The sequence below is a fragment of the Corythoichthys intestinalis genome, chromosome 3 (assembly GCF_030265065.1).
Source record: "Corythoichthys intestinalis isolate RoL2023-P3 chromosome 3, ASM3026506v1, whole genome shotgun sequence".
NCBI classification, from domain to species: domain Eukaryota; kingdom Metazoa; phylum Chordata; class Actinopteri; order Syngnathiformes; family Syngnathidae; genus Corythoichthys; species Corythoichthys intestinalis.
The window spans coordinates 2,880,024-2,902,343 of record NC_080397.1 but is presented as its reverse complement, the minus strand read 5'-3'; the positions used below and the strand labels follow the sequence as shown (position 1 = coordinate 2,902,343).

The following is a 22,320-nucleotide window of genomic DNA, read 5'->3' as shown; positions in this document are numbered from 1 at the left end:
TTAACTGAAAGCTTTGTTAAAAATGTGTATTACGACCGGCTCAAACGTCAGGCCGGCCCACCGGGAACTGTCCCGGTTCTCCCGATTAGCCACTGCGGGCCTGGTACTGTGCGATTGCCTGCTGTTGTGATGTTTGATGCTAACGGCGCGCACGCACGAGGTGCAGTGCATCGTAAAAATTCTACGAGTCATCTTCGTTATGGATTAAAAAACCCCCCCAAAAAAACCCGTCACAGATATAATTTAGGTTGCACTGAGATGTTCTTGAAAACTAAAACCAGGGTGAAAAAATTCCAGACTTACGACAGCTAATTTAATACTTTTAATACCTTTAATAATGGAAAACTAAATTCAATGCCTTTTTAATACTTTTAATAACCCGCGGGTACCCTGAGCATTAGCCGCTAACGTTAGCCTGTGGCCTGGCTACCAGTAGAGAGCACTGAAAGCACACTCTCCTGAAATCGTGAGAACCAAGGTGGACAGCGGGTGAAAGCCCGTCTAGAAGCCGCCAAGAGTCTACTTAATGTCGGGTGAAAGTTTGGCGAAGCTCCCTTAAAGGGTATTAAAACACTAAGGGGCTGTGAGATATAAATAGAACCGTTATGTGGCAAGATAACAAATATCAATAATGTTAACAAAAAATAAATCGCATTCATGAGCAATTATCGAAAATAGATCGAAAATTACCAACATTTCCGAAAGTATTCCGGAAACAGCCGAATGGGGCGGAGACGTCATAGCAAGGAAACGAAAGGTCGAGGCAGGTGCAATCGTTGTTTATCGACGAGAGAGTTGCGTTCGTGTTTTATCAAAAAAATCGCTAAAATGGTTCAAACCTGTCATGCTATGTGGTCTACAAATAGCCATTTGTCGCAATGTAGTACCCATGAGTTCCCGAACGCGAGAAAAAGAGCTGGACTACACAGACAATGAGTAAAGTTCCTCCGTGCTAAGAGGGCTAAAACTAAGAGGGCAGACCCAGCCTCCGGCACGGTTTTGTGTGGTGCGCATTTTACACCTGAAAGCTATTCGAACTATGGACAAATGAAATCAGGTTTTGCTAAGAAATTGCTGATGAAAGCAGCCACCAAACACGAGCAGCCACCTAAATGTCCCGAGATACCAAGAAAGAAGACGACTGGCTCTGATGAGACCACCCCAGGCTAACCAAAGGAGCGGAGCAGCCAAGCTCGAAATGGCCAGAGTGAGTACTCTTTTATAATAAAAACATATCACGCATTGGATATAGGACTGGACACATGTATAAATTATCACTTGTAAAATATATAGAACAAATCCTCGAATCCCATTCATATTTGTGTCTGTTGGCAGAGCGAAAACCTATGATAGCACAATAAATTATAATTATTCTATACATTACATTATTTTGCGGTCACGGTGTATCAGCTTCACAAAAAGAAATGCAAAACAAACCATTCGGTGTTTCCCACACGATGTTGCCGGTGTTTCATCAGTGTGATTACTCCTCTCAATGATCCTGTCATTAGGCTGCATTGGCTTTCGTTTGGGCTGAAATTGATAACCCAAAACACCAAAGAAAGGTTCATAACTCGTCACCATTAGCCGAATGTTTGTTACGTCGGATTCGTCGCTGCAACTAGAAACAAAATTGTCCGCTATCATCGCCGCCATTCAGTACTAAGCACTGAGCCGGTTGTTTCCTTGTAGTGACGTCACGCACACAATATGCTAGATTTCCGGGATCTCGTGAGCGGGTCCTTTTAGCTTGACAATCGATCCAAATTTCTATAAATTTCTTGGTGTTGCGATGTGTGTAATTACACGAAGTGGCATGATATGAATCCAAAAGGCATGTGTTTATGGATAAATGATGGAATATTAGCATTTCCCCAGGTGTTGTCATACCCTTTAAGCCCAACTCTATCATGTTTGCTTGTAGCGTTAGCCACTAGCGTTAGCCTACCGGGCTTCTGTTAGTTTGATTTCCTGATAACCACGTGACTTCATACGTAAGCACACTGACTGCTTTCTTAGAGGGGAATGAACATAGCCGCACAACACAGAGTCAAAGCGGGATGAAAAGACTATATTTTCTTGTTTTATTAAATTACCGAATTTACCGACATGGTCAAAATGACGTCGATCATCGTGAAGAATTTCGGTAACGGTAAATTTTTGGTTTACCGCCCGGTTCTATCCTGTATATCAGTGGTCTCCAACCCGGTCCTCAAAGGCCCACTGTGGGTGCAGGATTTTATTCCAACTAGACAAGATGATGACAGTTTTTCCACCAATCTGGGGTTTTACAAGTGCAATCAGCTGATTGCAGTCAGGTGCTGCTTGTTTTATGATGGCATGACATTCCCTTGAGCGTAGCTCCATGTAGTGGATATATAGTGCAACCCCAACCACTACTACAGCGCCTTATAATGATATGAAAACAGTTTTAAAATAGGCCATTCGTTGAAGGTGCGTCTTATACTCTGATCCGCTTATAGTGCGGAAAATACGGTATATATAAAAAGGAGAATATTTACTCTTTTCCCCCTATTTCTTTTATGTAAAATATTCTCTAAATTAATACAATTTTAAAACATTGACGAAAAAAAAAAATGTTTTTTTTTTTGTTTGTTCATAAGAAAAGTTAGATTTAAAACATGAAAACATGAAAGAAAATTTACTATTATCTCTTTGCTTGCCACTGATAGCTGTAGACATCCAATCCATTTAGCCAAAATAGATTAGACATCTATTGCTGTCAATGGCTATGAATGGAGAGGTTCAAAAAAAGAGGATTTGAATTTTTTTAGATGAAGAAAGTCTCTAAACATTTTATCAAGTATCTAAATAATTCTTGATGAATTTGATTGTAAGATTGTGGCAGCTGTAATTTGGACATCTCTACACAAAGATTATTACAAATTCATTGATCAAATTGGTTTGAATAATTTATAAGGTATTTGTAATTAACTATCAAAACATGAGAATGAATTAGTATTTTAGCATTCATATATTTTCCATGAATAAATTACAAAGGAACCATTTCTGGGATATTGAATTTCGTGTATGCAATGACAGTGTTAATACAAAGTAATATAAGAAAAACAATTATAATCCATGTACTTACTCATCATTTTCAGTTTCATTTTCTGCACCAAACTCATGGAAATAATCTTGCCTTTCCATGATCTCTTGGTATTTCTCAGCATATTCTGTGAAAGCAAAACAGCTCCATTTAGAAGAAAGAACATTTTCCAAAGGAGTAAAGCGGAGAATGAAAGTAAAAGTACCGTAATTTCTGGACTATTGGGCGCCCCTGATTACAAGCCTCACCCAGTACATTTTTAAAGTAAAAACCATTTTGTACATACATAAGCCTCTCCTGCCTATAAGCCGCGTGTACCCACTTAGTAACACGAGACATTGACAAAGAAATATACAGTTTTCAAAATTTTAATAACACACCTTAACTTTTCGTTCCAAACAGCGCCGGCAAACAGCAGTTATACAGCAGCGGCACGGAAGTTACAGTGCCTTGCAAAAGTATTCAGCCCCCTTGAATCTTGCAACCTTTTGCCACATTTCAGGCTTCAAACATAAAGATATGAAATTTAATTTTTTTGTCAAGAATCAACAACAAGTGGGACACAATCGTGAAGTGGAACAACATTTATTGGATAATTTAAACTTAATTAACAAATAAAAAACTGAAAAGTGGGGCGTGCAATATAATTCGGCCCCTTTACTTTCAGTGCAGCAAACTCACTCCAGAAGTTCAGTGAGGATCTCTGAATGATCCAATGTTGTCCTAAATGACCGATGATGATAAATAGAATCCACCTATGTGTAATCAAGTCTCCGTATAAATGCACCTGCTCTGTGATACTCAGGGTTCTGTTTAAAGTGCAGAGAGCATTATGAAAACCAAGGAACACACCAGGCAGGTCCGAGATACTGTTGTGGAGAAGTTTAAAGCCGGATTTGGATACAAAAAGATTTCCCAAGCTTTAAACATCTCAAGGAGCACTGTGCAAGCCATCATATTGAAATGGAAGGAGCATCAGACCACTGCAAATCTACCAAGACCCGGCCGTCCTTCCAAACTTTCTTCTCAAACAAGGAGAAAACTGATCAGAGATGCAGCCAAGAGGCCGATGATCACTCTGGATGAACTGCAGAGATCTACAGCTGAGGTGGGAGAGTCTGTCCATAGGACAACAATCAGTCGTACACTGCACAAATCTGGCCTTTATGAAAGAGTGGCAAGAAGAAAGCCATTTCTCAAAGATATCCATAAAAAGTCTCGTTTAAAGTTTGCCACAAGCCACCTGGGAGACACACCAAACATGTGGAAGAAGGTGCTCTGGTCAGATGAAACCAAAATTGAACTTTTTGGCCAGAATGCAAAACGATATGTTTGGCGTAAAAGCAACACAGCTCATCACCCTGAACACACCATCCCCACTGTCAAACATGGTGGTGGCAGCATCATGGTTTGGGCCTGCTTTTCTTCAGCAGGGACAGGGAAGATGGTTAAAATTGACGGGAAGATGGATGCCGCCAAATACAGGAACATTCTGGAAGAAAACCTGTTTGTATCTGCACAAGACCTGAGACTGGGACGGAGATTTATCTTCCAACAGGACAATGATCCAAAACATAAAGCCAAATCTACAATGGAATGGTTCAAAAATAAACATATCCGGGTGTTAGAATGGCCAAGTCAAAGTCCAGACCTGAATCCAATCGAGAATCTGTGGAAAGAGCTGAAGACTGCTGTTCACAAACACTCTCTATCCAACCTCACTGAGCTCGAGCTGTTTTGCAAGGAAGAATGGGCAAGAATGTCAGTCTCTCGATGTGCAAAACTGTTAGAAACATACCCCAAGCGACTTGCAGCTGTAATTGGAGCAAAAGGTGGCGCTACAAAGTATTAACGCAAGGGGGTCGAATAGTATTGCACGCCCCACTTTTCAGTTTTTTATTTGTTAAAAAAGTTTAAATTATCCAATAAATTTTGTTCCATTTCACGATTGTGTCCCACTTGTTGTTGATTCTTGACAAAAAATTAAAATTTTATATCTATATGTTTGAAGCCTGAAATGTGGCGAAAGGTTGCAAGGTTCAAGGGGGCCGAATACTTTTGCAAGGCACTGTACATAGCATCAGCATGGCGGTGCAGCACTAATTGTGCTGGTTAATTCGCTGCTCAGCCTTCGCCGCGTACTGACGCACTCTGAAGCACTCTCTTATCTTAACCGATAAGCGCTCAGGGCCAGCAAGCTCGACTCTTGGGACAAAATATGTACAGCATGTTGTTTGATTTTCTCATATTCATGTCTGATGAAACTGTTACAGTGACCTTGTGTGCGCCAATTGTCACCATGTACACCTAAGCAATGTATCGTTTTAAGAGACTTATAAGAAAAGCATTTTAAGTCGCTACTCACACCAGCTGTGATAACATGTCACACACATAGCCACAACAAAATGTTCCACAGCAAACAGATGCAAAAATGTCAGGGACATGACAAAGTCATAACCTTGTATGCCCTAAAATTAATCGAGCTGCTTGACTGGACGCTTAGTCACTAAACCCAGATTGTTGACTGTGTTATTCTACAGTTTTGATGTATGTTCCATGCCTGAATGTGTGTCTTTAGTTGTATGGGGGACGGGAAACTGATAAGCATATGTTTCATCTCGTCCGCCTTTGTCGTCTTCTTCGGGCAAATCATATCACATTTTGTAAATGTCAATGATTGTCAATGATACTGATGATGATGACAATAAAATTCCATTCCATTCCATAATAAAAACATAAAAGTCTTTGTTAGCAATCTTCATCTTCCTCCTGTGCATTCAAACCATGGAAGTCTTCACCCTCAGTGTCGGATATGAAGACGCTCAGATGCACTTCGCCACGCACCTACTCAGTCTCTCCTTCGCTGTCGCCTTCAATGTCTCCCATAATGAGGCAAATTCACTCCTAGCCCATGCTGTCCTCGAATGGCCCCTTCGAAACCCGTTGGTGATGGCGGACTCTTTCACAGCGCTTCACGCTACCAGGCTCCCCCGGCAAACCTGTGCAAAAGCTGCTCTTTGCATGCGGCGAGTCTTGGCAAACGATCTCTCGCCGCTCGTCATCAAAGCTTCCCATACAACTCGGATGGCCAATTTAATTTCTTCGAGCATTTTCCATGATGCAGGTATGCCAATTCTACTCATGCACAAAGACGGATGCACAACGCACAAAGTTAAACTACTGGTAATAGTGCAAACTAGCGTCTTCCTCCACACATATATTCCACGTGTCTCACTCCCACATTCCATGCTCGAGCGCCCCTGGTGGCCGTCAGAAAAATACACAAATTGGCCGAATCATTCCACACGCCGCAGGACCCAAAATGAGGGAAAAAAGTAGCGGCTTGTAGTCCGGAAATTACGGCTTTGAATGACCACTAAAATGCTACATTGTTACCTGGATCTGCTGCTGTAAAAGGAGTTCCGTCTTCTGTGTAGAACGTAGGTTCATTCTGTTGGGAAAAAAGAAAAAAGGTAAAAACACGTAGGAATTTATGTACTATACTATAAAGAAGTACACTCACCATGAAGTAATTGGGATCATTATCAGGGGTAGCGTTGCTGGCCGCTGCAGTGCACACTCTTCCCCAGTCACTGGACCTCAGCTCCACTAGTTTCAGAAGCATTTGTCGGACCTCCCTGAGGAAGACATTAAACCCTCATGTTGCTCTGCATTGTCTTTCAGGTTGACAGGAGATGGTGAGCTACACACACCTACTGCATGTAGCATCCAGTACAATTGTTTCTATCCTCTGGATCAGCTCTTCCATGAATGTGTTTCCACTTTCTTTCCAAGCATCGTCCAAGGCAGAACCAGTCAGCTTTAAAAAAGGAGGGGAAGAAAATCTTGATTCCATTTGCTGATATTACGACAGAGTACTGTGGCCAAAGAAAGAAGTAAACTACGAGATTCAATTCAGACTATTAGTACTAGAATAAAATTGTGCTATTAGTACGAGATTAAAGTCGCATTATTACGTATGGCTAATGTATCTGAATTAGTGGCTACATTTTATGCAGCGCTTCGCCGCCGCCGTTAAAATCAACAATACTGAGAGCATCTTGTGAGGCGGTGTTTTAGAATCGGTTTCACAAATGAGGAAATCCTTAATCTAATCACATTTAAGGGTGTAACGGTACATGGAATAGTAGTGAACCGTTTCGGTACGTGGTAGTTAGTTCGGAACGGACGCGTACCGAACGATTTTCTGACGTAACATAACCCTTACTTTTCGAGGCTGTGAGTTGATCGGGTTACAGTTTCTTTGTGTAGATTACATTTACTCCGTTTTCTCTACTATAATGAGGACCAACACGGTAGGACAGTCCAGAAACTTCAATGGCGCGACAACATGGCCGCCGCGAGAACGCAGTGAAACGCGGGCGTTAAGAGTCAATCAGCCAATGCACACCAGTCGCAGTGCGGCCGCGTGTTAGAGGCGTCCCAGAAGCGGCTCAACGCGACGCACGCGAAAAGAACGGCAGAGTTTATTATTTGACGCGAGACGCGGCCCTCCTCCGTCAATACTAATAGCTAGGATCGGGCCGGAAGTCACTCGTGTAATAATACGGTGGATCCGGTCAATTTTCAAACTAATATGCAGTCGTAACCTACTTTTTGAGTCCATCAGATCTCTTGAGTGGTAGATCGGGGCACAGTTGACTTGTCTTTTACGGCTATAATAATAACCAACACGGCCCCGTGTTCAATACAAAGCCCTCCTACCACAACAAAACAAGTAGGAACTAATATTCACATAGGAACTGAAGTTATACAACATAGAATATACAATAAAAATGAATACTATATCATATTTGTAAAATATAAACATAATAAAAAAAACAATAGCCCATTTAAATAAAATAAATTGAAATGAGCTAAAACACCTGTAATTAAATAATAAGAATAATAGCCAGATCCTGCTTACACAATTAAATTTATGAATTTCTGTGTGGCGCTTTAACTTGAGAAAATCCACCAATAAAGCTTTTGAAAACCGTTCATAAGAAAAAAAAAAATGTTTCATTGAGGCATTTCATTTGTAAAACACATGTTAAAATCTTTGTCATTGGGATTGCTTTTCTCTTTAGCACAGCATTTTTTTCTTCTTTCTTTCAGAAAAAAAGCTGACCAATACGCGGGGTCTGAAAGGCAAATTGTTGTTGGATTATCTTTAAATACAAGCTACTTTTTGAGCAGAATTCTAGCTTTGTATAGGCTAATGTTCCTATTGTTGAAAGCACAAAAGTGTGTAATAAACAACTAGCACATTTATATTTTGCATTTTGTTTTTTTACTGTACCGAAAATGAACTGAACCGTGACCTCAAAACCGAGGTACGTACCGAACTGAGATTTTTGTGTACCGTTACACCCCTAATCACAGTTGAACGATTTATACAAATCTTCATTGTTTAGCTCATGAACATCAAATTATAATCAATAGAAGGATTGTCGGAACTCCCAGCTAAGGTAAGCAAGTTTAAGTGAAGTACATGGGAGCTAATTCAGCTACAATAACTGTACATAATACGTTATTCCTCGTACCCTGTACGACTACGACTTGATTCCTCGTACTGTGTACGGATTTGACTTGATTTCTCGTACAAGTACTATGTACGACAACGACTTGATGCCTCATACTAATACTACGAATTAATCCCCCCCCCCCCGCCTTCTTTGGCCCTAATATTCCGTCGTGATACAACTAGGGCTGCAGCTATTGAATATTTTAGTAATCGAGTAATCGACTGAAAATTCTTTCCATTAATCGAGTAATCGGTTAAAACATTTTTTTTTAAGGTAAAGAGCAATTATACAGTAAATATACATGAGAAAACAAGACATTTCATCTAATATTGAACCATTTTCATCAATCAATGTCTTTATTTTCAATGTACATCGTTAAAAACAGCCAACAATTGCATCTCAGATGTGATTACAATAAAAAAAAAAAAAAGATATTCACTGCTTTCACTCAAAAAACTTTTAAATCTTATAAAAATATATATACAGTGCCTTGCAAAAGTATTCGGCCCCCTTGAATCTTGCAACCTTTCGCCACATTTCAGGCTTCAAACATAAAGATATGAAATTTAATTTTTTTGTCAAGAATCAACAACAAGTGGGACACAATCGTGAAGTGGAACAACATTTATTGGATCATTTAAACTTTTTTAACAAATAAAAAACTGAAAAGTGGGGCATGCAATATTATTCGGCCCCTTTACTTTCAGTGCAGCAAACTCACTCCAGAAGTTCAGTGAGGATCTCTGAATGATCCAATGTTGTCCTAAATGACCGATGATGATAAATAGAATCCACCTGTGTGTAATCAAGTCTCCGTATAAATGCACCTGCTCTGTGATAGTCTCAGGGTTCTGTTTAAAGTGCAGAGAGCATTATGAAAACCAAGGAACACACCAGGCAGGTCCGAGATACTGTTGTGGAGAAGTTTAAAGCCAGATTTGGATACAAAAAGATTTCCCAAGCTTTAAACATCTCAAGGAGCACTGCGCAAGCCATCATATTGAAATGGAAGGAGCATCAGACCACTGCAAATCTACCAAGACCCGGCCGTCCTTCCAAACTTTCTTCTCAAACAAGGAGAAAACTGATCAGAGATGCAGCCAAGAGGCCGATGATCACTCTGGATGAACTGCAGAGATCTACAGCTGAGGTGGGAGAGTCTGTCCATAGGACAACAATCAGTCGTACACTGCACAAATCTGGCCTTTATGGAAGAGTGGCAAGAAGAAAGCCATTTCTCAAAGATATCCATAAAAAGTCTCGTTTAAAGTTTGCCACAAGCCACCTGGGAGACACACCAAACATGTGGAAGAAGGTGCTCTGGTCAGATGAAACCAAAATTGAACTTTTTGGCCACAATGCAAAACGATATGTTTGGCGTAAAATAAGCCTGAACGATATATCGTTTAAACATCGCCATCGCGATGTGCGTGTGCGCAATAGTCCCATCGCAAGCACGTGCGATAGTTTTTCTTTTTTTTGATCCACATACGCCTCACTTTCTGGTCTGCGCACAGCCTCCTACCCTCCCTCTCCCAGCCTTTTGATCCTCTCAGTCACTGGCACAACAATGGCTTTGATCTGGCCAAAGAAGCAGACTTCACACGGGCATCTGTCAATCATCGTTGAACTTGTTAAACAGTTGCAAGGAAGCCGCGCTGGAATGAATGTGTGTACTGTGGGGACGTTGGAGACATTTAAATGCCAGAAGTGATCATGAGGAGTTTGAAATTTCTACATGTCACTTCAACGATCACAGCTAAAGTAGATAAACAGAAGCATTTAATAAAGCCAAGCATTTATCTGCTACAGTACTTTATTCTTGTTCAAAAATGATTTGGTTGGACAGTTATGTTTAAAACTTATCATAATTATGAAATTTGAAGTGCTTAAAAACCATTTATTTTTATACATTTTTTAAATCACTTTGGGGGGGGGGGGGGTTGGGGGGTGTGTGAGAAAAAAACATGTCTTATACACGGTGACCCAAAAAAAAGTTTACACTGCCATAATACAACTTAAATGCCATGTTTATTCATTTTAGAATTAGAATTGAATCACAAATTATACATTATTGTAAAGAACATGTACAGTACACTCTATTTTTCAATGTGTCCTCCTTTAAGTGTCACAACAGCCTCCAGGCGCCTGCGGAACGCTTCTTTATGTAGGATGCTGTCATCTTTTCCCAAGATCTAACAATGGACCTCTCCAAGGCTGCCACAGCAGTTTGTGGCTTCTTACAGGCACTGTCCTCCACAGTTGCCCATATGCTATAATCCAGGGGATTGAGATCTGGACTCTGGGGTGGCCACATATCACCTTGTCGATCAACTTTTTGGTCGGCACAGATCGGCACTTCCAGACCCAGGTTTTCGTGAGGCTGTTCCAATATCTTTCAGCTTCTTTTTAACTTTGTAGACTGCACATCTGGATATTCTCAGATTTGCTGTAATCTCAGTAGGTGTCAGACCGGCACGCAGCAATTCAAGTACAGCTAAAGTTTTCTTCATTTTCAGCAGAAGCACAGGAATTGTAGAGACGAGAGATTACCAGCTGCATTGAGTGACCTTAATGAATCACTTAAGCATGACAACCTATTTAGATATGTTTCAATGGCTTTTAAACAAGCAGTCAACTGAGTGTAAACTTTTTTTTGGGTCAACCTGTATGTATCTCTTTCCAATGCTAAATCTGAATAAATACATTGGGCACAAAAAACACACACACACAAAAAAAAAAAAATTAAAATGGGGGGGTGGGCTACTTCGCGGTTTTTCACTTATCGCGGCGGGTTCTGGTCCCCATTAACTGCAAAAAACAAGGGATGACTGTACACTGTGGTGATCTAAAGTCTTTCCAAACAGCTATTTAAGTCATCTTGTGAAAATATCTTGAAAAAAATATATATAAATGTTTTTTAATATCGCAATATAACATCGCAATATATCGCAAACCCAAAAAAAATCGCAGCAATAGTTTTTCCCAATATCGTTCAGGCCTAGCGTAAAAGCAACACAGCTCATCACCCTGAACACACCATCCCCACTGTCAAACATGGTGGTGGCAGCATCATGGTTTGGGCCTGCTTTTCTTCAGCAGGGACAGGGAAGATGGTTAAAATTGACGGGAAGATGGATGCAGCCAAATACAGGAACATTCTGGAAGAAAACCTGTTGGTATCTGCACAAGACCTGAGACTGGGACAGAGATTTATCTTCCAACAGGACAATGATCCAAAACATAAAGCCAAATCTACAATGGAATGGTTCAAAAATAAACATATCCAGGTGTTAGAATGGCCAAGTCAAAGTCCAGACCTGAATCCAATCGAGAATCTGTGGAAAGAGCTGAAGACTGCTGTTCACAAACACTCTCCATCCAACCTCACTGAGCTCGAGCTGTTTTGCAAGGAAGAATGGGCAAGAATGTCAGTCTCTCGATGTGCAAAACGGATAGAAACATACCCCAAGCGACTTGCAGCTGTAATTGGAGCAAAAGGTGGCGCTACAAAGTATTAACGCAAGGGGGCCGAATAATATTGCACGCCCCACTTTTCAGCTTTTTATTTGTTAAAAAAGTTTAAATTATCCAATAAATTTTGTTCCACTTCACGATTGTGTCCCACTTGTTGTTGATTCTTGACAAAAAATTGAAATTTTATATCTTTATGTTTGAAGCCTGAAATGTGGCGAAAGGTTGCAAGGTTCAAGGGGGCCGAATACTTTTGCAAGGCACTGTATATATTAGTGGTGTCAACAATAATCGATGCGGCGATGCATCCCGATGCGGGGCATGGACGATTCGATTCGATGCGGGCAACAAGCCGAATCGATTCAGCGCATTTTAAAATATATAAGTACGTTCAAAAACCTTCCCTACGCAATTCCGGTGATGCAGTGGATTTGGTTTCCCCATTTGTATTATTATTGTCATGTTTCATTTTTTTACACACTGCATAACTCTGGTCAAGTTTCCCACCAACCTCACAGAAGCCAAAATGTCTCCAGATGTCAGCTTTCAATGTCTTAGGTGCATCAAGAATCTTTCTTGCTCCCTCTTTCTCCGCTTCAGCCATTGCTATGTTATGTCCTATCTCTGAGAGGTTAGATCTTGTGCCCGAGTTGTGCCCACAAATGTGATCCTTTTGAATCCTCTCCTCTGTGTGTCTGCAAACTAGTTTTTTTTTTTTATATTAAACTTTCCCAGCGTTATTTCGTTGTTTTTTTTTCTGCCAACTGAGAATTCGTAACGAAAGACACTTTTATATGCACACAGAGGCAACACAAATGTGATCCTTTTGAATCCTCTCCTCTGTGTGTCTGAAAACTCTTTTTTTTTTATATATATATTAAACTTTCCCAGCGTTATTTCGTTGTGTAAATGATTTTATAATGATCACATAAATATGTAGACTATTTAAACATTAAGAAAACTTGCGTTTTTTTTCTGCCAACTGAGAATTCGTTACGAAAGACACTTTTTTATGCACACAAAGGCAACACAAATGTGATCCTTTTGAATCCTCTCCTCTGTGTGTCTGCAAACTCGTTTTTTTTTATATATTAAACTTTCCCAGCGTTATTTCGTTGTGTAAAGGGTTTTATAATGATCACATAAATATGTAGACTATTTAAACATTAAGAAAACTTGCGTTTTTTTTCTGCCAACTGAGAATTCGTTACGAAAGACACTTTTTTATGCACACAAAGGCAACACAAATGTGATCCTTTTGAATCTTCTCCTCTGTGTGTCTGCAAAATCGCATGTTTTTTTTTTTTTTTTAATATTAAACTTTCCCAGCGTTATTTCGTTGTGCAAATGCTTCTATAATGATCATAAAAATATGTAGCCTATTTAAACATTAAGAAACATGCGTTTTTTCTGCCATCTCGAAGAAATGAAAATAAATTGCTGCTGCTGCGTTTTGTTTTGTTTTTTTTCGCGTCACTCCAAGCCGGGTCGGGCTTCAATACCAGCCGGCCGTGTCGGGTCGGGCTGGATTTTTTAGGCCCCATCTAACCTCTACTATCTCTCTGCTCTCTCAATTGCAAAAAAAAAAAAAAAAGATATTTCCTCATGTTGAAACAGATTGTTATGGCTGCTAAAATGCTGCTGCACTTCATTTTAATTCATTATTTTTTATTGTTATGTGGTAGTTACTGATTGCATTTCTAAGTTGATTGCACATATATAGTGGGCTAGGCCAACATTTTACTTTTTTTCTACATTGCAATTTAGTTGGATGTTTTGTTTGCAACTGAACTGATCCCTGGATTGATATTGCGATAAAGATGCTGCTGCACTACAATATTTTCTTTGTCGCTTTCTATAATATTTACTTGAATATTTTTATCGATGGGTTGTTGTGACTAAAACACAGTGACTGTTATTACTGATTTTGCACAGGAGTTCAGATGTTGCACTGTGTGAAAGGCTGCTACTGTGTGTAAAAAAAAAATAAGAGAAAGCCCTGGTCTCATTCAAAGCACCAATTAAATGCTGTGATCTGTTTTTTTTTTTTTTTTTTTTTTTTTAAATATATATCTAAAAGTATTTTCATTTAACTTCAACCAGGAGTGACACAAGAACAAATAAAAAGTTGTTTAATGTCTGACCGCTTGTGTTGCCTCATGATTCACGAAAAATATGCTTTGCTTTAGAATTTTAATGCATCCCAGGCTTTAAGGCATCGCGATGCATTGCCGAATCGAACCGAATCGAATCGTGACCCTCTGAATCGAATCGAATTGAATCGAATCGTGGCCTTCCGAATCGTAATCGAATCGAATCGTGAGGGCAGTACCGATGCACACCTCTAGTATATATATATATATATATATGTGTGTATAGATACGTATTTTTCTTACCTAAAAATGCCATTACGCTTGATAACACACACCACTTAAAAGTTAGGTTTTTTTCCCACATTGCAATTGAATTTCCATTTGTGTCAATCTATTTTTAAGTTCTAGTTAAGTTTTAAGTTAGTCTAAACTGTAACTCCTGATAGGATTTTGAGTTTTTGCTGTGTTCAAAATAAATGTATTGTAACATATCAGGTTATAATATAGTGGGGATGTTTGCATGCGTTCCTGAATGCACCGCGTGATGTGCGGGGGTGAGGGAGGTGTGGGAGAGCGAGAGACGTGCCTTCCTGTTGTTGTTGTCGTTCGGGCAGGTAAATGTGCGTCGGCTGTGGCAGACAGCAGTCGTGTAGTTGTTCCACAAGTTCCCAAAAAATAAATAATTGCAACCTAACGAAGCGGGCGACTCTGTGTCAACGTTACAGTATGATACCTGCTGTATTGGAGCACATTAAGGACCAGTGCTACTTGGCGTTTTATCCAGCAATGACTACTGAGCTAATATTGACAGTTAGCATTATTAAGTTTTTATTTTACACCCTCATCACTCTACAGCGCTATGTTTTCACTGATTAAATCAAGCCTGTATGCAAGACACGTTAGCCACGCATCGACAGTGGTCATAATTAATAGCAACCTAGCCCTACGCAGGGCTAACGTTATGTGAGCGAGTGACAGTAACATTAATCTTATTTATTAGCGCTGAGAAGTCTACTGCTTTAAGATGGTTGCTGTTTACTAACGCCGCCCAGTCTGTCATTTTGCATCTAGTTCAACATACATGTGATATCTAAGAAACCACCATAGCATCATGCGGGCTACTTTTTAGCAAGGTCGGTGTAGTTTGTAGCGGCTGTCCGCTGCAGTAAGGTATTTTTTTAAATTGCTTCTTCCTGTACGCACGTGACATCAAATTAAACGATTCCTCGAGGTGAATAAAATTACTCAGATCAGTTTTTGAACTTTTTAAAAAAGTTCAGGCATGAAAATGGGTCAGGGGTTAAAAAGGTGAGAAGGGCGTGGAAGAAATATGTTCCAGTACACTGTACACCCCAACAAAATATTGAGCTCTGTCGACCCACACTTTGTTTCAGCAGGGCCGTGCAGAGACCGGTGGAGGGGCGGGTGCTCGTAGATCAAAAGGAGCACATGAACAAGTATTTAATACACCTTAAAACAACATAACTTCAATTTTAACCAGCTTTAGATAATTATTGGCTGCGACTGTGACATACTTTAATTGGGAGGGGGCAACAGTGAATAGAAATCAAAACTGTCATCCACACTTTCTGGCTGTGACTCAGTCAGTCTGCCTCTTTTCTTCCTTCAACCTCTGCATCAAAACTTCCTTCCTCAACTTGTTCATCTGAGAACAAACAACATCAGATGGTCACTGAGCCACCAACAGCACAGTTTTCTTAAAACTATTATTTCATTATTATCCATACTTAACAACTCTAGCACCTAATGATTAATAAAGTAATGACATAAAATCTTATAGAAACATAACATTGTAATTGTGTTTATAATTGTATTTAATACCCGACTATCCTTGCAAACTTGTTCTTACCAGGTCTGCTATTCACCCAGCTGATGAGGTATCCACTGCCTTTAGCAGCCTCATCTAAATCCTTTTTTTATCCCTCAATCTCCCTTCCCTACGAGGCATGTCTATGTAATGAAATATAAATATTAAAAAAAAAAAAAAAAAAAACAGACTCCCCGGTGGCTTTTAGTTTTAAAGCTTTCTTAATTTCTTTCTCTCTCAATAACGATGGAAGTAGATTTGTGTTTTTGTTATTCAATCGTGTTTTTATTATTCGATCAAAAAAACAAAGTTACTTTTATCAAAAACAAAGTTGCTTCAATCAAAATACAGTACATACTTTTAATCCCCAAAAAGTCACTTCAGTTAAAAAAAAATGTTTTTGATTGCAAAAATAAATGTGAGACAAAAAAAGCATTTGAAAACTATTTTACTTGATTGAAACAAATTTTTCCATTGAAGTAATGTTTTGCGTTTGGGCTACATTTTGGCTAGGACATTTGTGTCTTTATTATTCAATCAAATAAGCTGCTTCAAACAAAAAAATAAATATCAAAAGAAAAACTTTGCACACTTGTCAATCACCGTTTACCAAAGCCTGAGAGGGTTTGAGTAGACTCACTATGAAGCATTTAATAAAGCCAAGCATTTTCTTACTACTTTATTCTTGTTTAAAAATAATTCTGTGGGGCTGTAACATGTTTAAAACTTATCATAATTCTTACATTTTGAAGTGCTTGAAAACCATTTATAAATGATACTTTGGTGAAAAAAGTGAAAAAACATGTCATATATATGTATCTTTTTTCCAATGTAAAATCTGAATAAATGCATTGAACACGCACAAAAAAATGGGGGGGGGGGGGGGGGGGGGGCCTACTTCGCGGTTTTCACTTATTGCGGCGGGTTCTGGTCCCCATTAACCGCGAAAAACGAGGGATCCCTGTATTTCTGAAAAGCTTTAAGAAGCAAGAGTCATTCCCACCACTCGTCGGGCCGGTGTTGTGCCGACACCGGCCGTCAGCTCAAGTCCCAGCCGAAAATAACGCGTCTAAGGCGGACGACGGGAGCGATGCGATGCGAGGCTACCCCTCAATCCGAGAGCATGCCGCTTAATTTGACTCAACAGTGTATTCCTCCTTTATATTACCGCTAAATACACAAGCTTGACGCCAATTTAACGGGAGCTATTTTTTTCATGGGAGATTTGGCTAGCTCTGGCAGTGTTCAACGCAAGCTGCAACGAATGGCATTAACTTTTTTATATCGCAAAATGTGAAAACGATTGAAACCATTACTCACCAAATTCAATCTGCTGGCAAATACAGGCAAGTGTGTATGCTGCGCTCTGGTCTGCCCCGGTGTGGATAAGGCCTGCTTTTTGTTTTCGCAGCTATGCAATGCCACCCAAAGGCTCTCCGAGCACTCCATGTACAGTAAGGAGTGCGCGCGTTTGGAATAATGGAACGCACCTTGGGCCGATGATTGGTTCTCGTCAGCGAAGCATCTAGAAGGATTTGCTGACTGTCCAAGTGTGACATTTTTTAAAGAACCGATTTCTTAAGTGCTCAGTTTACGTACTAAGTTAATCACATAATGATAATAATAATGTAACGTTGATAATAGTCAACCGTTTTATCAGATTGAAATTCTTTATTTGTGGAAACTTATTGAACAACACGACTGCTATCTGCCGCAGCCAACGCACATATCTCCACCGCCAGAACAAACGTAAACACGGAAGGCACGTCCCTCGCTCTCCTGCACCTCCCTCACCCCTCTACGTCATGCGGTGCATTCAGGAACACATGCTAACACCCTCGCCACATTATAACTCGATTCGTTACAATAATAATAATTAAATAAAACCTCCCGACCCCCCCCCCCCCTCCCAAAAAGAATTTCTCCTCGGATCTACGCAATTCACGTAGGTCGCCATTTTTGACTTCAAAACGGCGAATTTCGCCGAAAGGTGAGAGATTTTCATGCCTGAAAGTTACTCGAGTTGCTCGAGTATTCGTTTGAGCTCTAAATACAACAGTTGCTTAACTGATGTGAAATAATCAATAGTGAATTCCAACCTTGAGTAGTTTGACGGCACAGATGATGTTTGCATCCACAGGACTAGAAAGGAGAGAGTCCAGCAGCTCTTTCAATGCATGTAGAAGGATATGAGCTCGGGTTAAAGCTCCTTTGCCACTCTTTAGCTAAACAAAAACAAATTGAAATAGCATTTTACAGCTACCTCACAGTTCTCAGGTTGGGGATTTCAAATCTTCACGATCACATCACAAAACATGTTTGCTTGTCTTACCTCCAGATGAAGGTAGAGCTCTCCAAGAAACAGCACAAATGCGTGGAACTTCTTCTGTGTGTCTCGGTCTCCCTGCACTGCGACATCTCGCTGCTCAAATTCTTTTTGACACCTGCAAAACATGTTTTCTCGTTGTATGGCGCGGAAAAAAACAACAAACGTGGACGGAACGAAAGCAGGGAATTTCACCTTAGAAGCAGCAGCTGACGAAAGTTACCGCTAGATGGGCTGAGGTTGAGATGATGGGACAGATAATTACAAAGCCGCGCGCCCGTGTAAGCGAAGTTAGGAATGGCTGTGGACTGCAATAAAAAGGGCACGAAAATCACTACAAGTTAAAACAATAAAGGGCTAAATCACGCGTGAGAATTCAAACCTCTGTGTAGATCAGGTCCACCAGCTCTGCCAACAACTCCACTGTGGTAACGTAGGAATTAAGCTCGCTTGTTATGTGTTCAACGTCCGACTCGAACATTCCAGGTGAGGAGCTTAGGTGGCAAAGGAAGTCACGGACCATTTCAGCCAAGGACGGAGCACTGAAAGTGTCGTCATTGTCCTCATAATATGTCTGGACCTTGATGGGGAAAAAGGTAAGAACACGTGAGTCAATCAAGTCAATCACAAAAAGATTGACGTGATAATGACACTCACGTCATTTTGGTACATGGCATTTGGGACAAACTCCGGAGCACTGGCAGAGAGTTTGGACGATTCAACCAAGGAATCCAAATGATTACACGCCCTGGAAGGACTGTTGGCATTTACACTGTGCTGGTCTACACTTTGTCTTTTACTGTCTGAAAGAGGAACAACAAAGATTGTTGACACTATTGCTTCGAACATCCATTACACAGTGAATGAAGGTGTCTGTGTGTGTGGCCTGATTCTCCTAGCATATCACATCAAGTCAATTTTATTTATAAAGCATTAGGAGAGGCTGGCAACGAACAAGCGCTGCCAACCCTCCCATTCAAATTGGATTGGATCTCTAGCACCATCGATGACACTGACGGCACTAGATGACCAATCTATTTTGACTGGGAGGAATGTCATCGATTATTCCCAGTCAAGCTGGAGTTTAAGACTATCACCATCAGTACTGACACATGATCACGCTTTGACTTTTTGTTTTGGTATGGTCCAGTGTTATGCTTTTGAAACATGTCTGGGGTGATCGTGAGAATGAGATTGCAGTTTTGTGACATTTTGGTGCAAAACAGGGACCGTAGATTTAGGGTAAGGGTATGCATTTGTGTGTTGTGTACGTATTAAGTTCATAGAACATCAATAAAAACAACTTTGAAAGAAAAAAAAGACACGATCATTCATGTTTCTGGAATGAGTGACAAAACTATTTTGTTTATATTTTTTTTAATATCCTCAGAAAAAGTACATCATTTTTGAAGTGCTCAAAAATTAAAAACTTACACTTGGTCACCTGGCTACATCACTGATGATTATATTTTTGTGTTCTGCACTGACACACGGGTAAGAGTTTGAATTTGGAACTACTTCATTATCCACACAACATGAAGGGGCTAAATAAGCTCAATTGTTATTTTCCGACCTGTGCTTACGATAACACTTCCGGTTGTGAAGTCGTAAGGAACGTTAAGGTGGGATAAGTTTAAATAGGCGTCACGCACTTAGGCCTACGGTCAAGTAAGATGCAAGATAAGAGCTTGGAATCGAATGCCAATGCTAATAATGGCTAGTTAGCATTAGCCGTGTGTCGGTGGTGTCTCTCTCCTTACCTCCGCTATCGCCACTTGTAGCGCCATTTTCAGTGGCCGAGCTAATGTTAAAATCGCCGTTAGCAGGGTATGTTCGAGGCTGTCGCAAAGGTTCCCTTTGGTTGAAATCTGTAAAGCGACTGTCGCTGTCCCAAACCGTACTCTGGAGTGCAGCGTCTACTGGAAGATTTCGGCTTCTCCCTGCTCCGGGAGCTCTGTTAAAATTGTCGTTCATGACCCGCTTGTTTTTCTAGCTTTACCCATCAAATGAAAACATCCACAGAAAATGTTGTTATCGCGAAAAAAAAATGGTTATTTTTTTCAGCGCATGACTTCCTGCGGTTAGTTCACGTTAACAGCGTTTAGTCCATTATTAACTTTTTGGACCACTTCCTGACAACAAACACCCTGTTGTTCTAATATTAGAGGGTGAGTTAACGCCATCTAGTGTTGTGGAGTGGAAGCTGAGGAAGAAAATATGTTGCGGTGGAAATTTTATCTTCACACCCCTAATCAAATACTGTATCCATTTTTTTCCCATTCATTCAAAAAAACGAGACCAAAATAAAAGAAAAAAATCACTAACTCATTCACTGTCGTTGCCAGTAATAGACATCAAATCCATTTGAACTGGTATGGCCCTCCAGTCTACTTGGATTGGACGTCTAATGCTGCCAAAGCAGCAAAACACAGTCATTCAATGCCAGCCACGAGTCAATGTTACTCGTACACCCCAGTTTTGAAACCCTAACTCTAGTTTGAAACGTTAATTTGCAAACCAATGCCTAGTATGAACCCTTTTTTTAAATTATTATTATTATTATTTTTTAACTAGGCTTAATATTTCAAATTAGGCTTTCTAACTTGGGTTAGTTTGACAATGTAGGAGTTCAAATCCGAGCTAAAGATTCAAATTAGGGTTTTATACTAGGGCAGCGATCGGGAACCTATGGCTCGCAACTCAGATCTGGCTCTTTTGACGGCTGCATCTGACTCGCAGACAAATCTTTAATTATTATAAAAAAGAAAAATCGCTATACTCCTTTGCGCATTGCGCAAAACGGCGACAGTCACCAGTCATATGCCGATGTTGTGCAGTAATGAGCGATGTGACTTTTGCGGCGTATGTTAACTTTTTTAATGGTCCAACAAACCTTGGGCTATTCGCACTTGATATCATTAAATAGCAACCTAACAGTGCTACGTTAGATCCCTCCCAAGTCCCATGCCATTGGCTGCGTGAGGCCAGGGTGAACATGGAACATGGGTCTTTGTACTACAACCGGTGACTAGAAAGCAGGTCCGCAGTAATTTTAGTGGGAAAGTGGCAAACCTACATCCCGTTGTGTCTATCTATATTTTTATTTACCGTATCTATCAATCGCATTGGCAACGCAGATAAGGCACAGACACTGTTCAAGTGGGTTCGCCATATTTTGCTGTTGGAAATAGCGGCAGATGTTCGCACGTGCGTGAAGTAAACCCTCGTTTTTAGTTTCATTTTCCGCGTTTGTCAGCTACTTTTAGAAATCCTTTTGAGAAGATGGGAAAAAGAAAAAGAGACGCAGAGTATCGTACTTTTCAGCAGGAACTAAAAGAAGAATTTGCCTTTGTGGAGAGTTTTTGATGCCTTTTCGGATAAAGACCGTCAAAATGTCAAATCAAATTGAGGCAAAGCAAGTGAAGGATATAAATGTGGCACCGTTTTTTCTCTCACTTTGGATGAGTCAACAGACCATAGGCGGAGTTTGACTTTTGGGGCAGGGGGGCACAAGATGTTGATTACCCCGAAACGCAGTGTCAGCAACAAAATTAACCTATAAGAATATTTATAATAATAAGTTGAAAATGAACATTTTTTTTGTCTCCCATTATTCTTGAGGGGAATTCAAAATCAGGCTCCTGGCAGGACAGCTATACTTTTCACCAAGATCATCATCCATTTAATATGGTACGCCCGCCGGTGTCGTGCCAATATAGTTACCTCAGTCAAAAATTGAATCCCATGGGCGGAGCCATATGGAGGTAGATTTGTGTCTTGTGTCATTATTCGATCAAAAAAAAAAAAAAATGCGTCAATCAAAACAAAAAGTTGCCTCAATCAAAATATATATTTTCAATAAAAAAAAGTCAAAAAACTATTTTCAAATTGAAAAATCACTTCAATCAAAAAAAAAAAGAAAAATTTCCGTCATAAAAAAAAAGTTTTTGAATCTGAAAAAGTATTTGAGGCGGCACGGTGGCTGAGTGGTTAGCACGTCT

At 40.1% G+C, this 22,320-nt stretch overlaps 1 protein-coding gene across 1 annotated transcript in view; it reads right to left on the bottom strand.

Moving 5' to 3' along the window:
- The window catches only part of paip1 (poly(A) binding protein interacting protein 1), a 28,088-nt gene extending 7,612 nt beyond the window's left edge, over positions 1-20,476 (bottom strand). Inside the window, exons 1-10 of the mRNA XM_057832801.1 lie at positions 20,080-20,476; positions 18,977-19,122; positions 18,702-18,899; positions 18,515-18,627; positions 18,326-18,437; positions 18,093-18,218; positions 6,784-6,890; positions 6,594-6,708; positions 6,467-6,521; positions 3,113-3,197 (exon numbers count right to left, since the gene is read on the bottom strand). Of these exons, the coding sequence (XP_057688784.1) occupies positions 3,113-3,197; positions 6,467-6,521; positions 6,594-6,708; positions 6,784-6,890; positions 18,093-18,218; positions 18,326-18,437; positions 18,515-18,627; positions 18,702-18,899; positions 18,977-19,122; positions 20,080-20,293 (1,271 nt within the window). The 5' untranslated portion in view covers positions 20,294-20,476. The remainder of the gene's footprint in view (positions 1-3,112; positions 3,198-6,466; positions 6,522-6,593; positions 6,709-6,783; positions 6,891-18,092; positions 18,219-18,325; positions 18,438-18,514; positions 18,628-18,701; positions 18,900-18,976; positions 19,123-20,079) is intronic.
- Between the last annotated feature and the right edge of the window lie 1,844 nt (positions 20,477-22,320).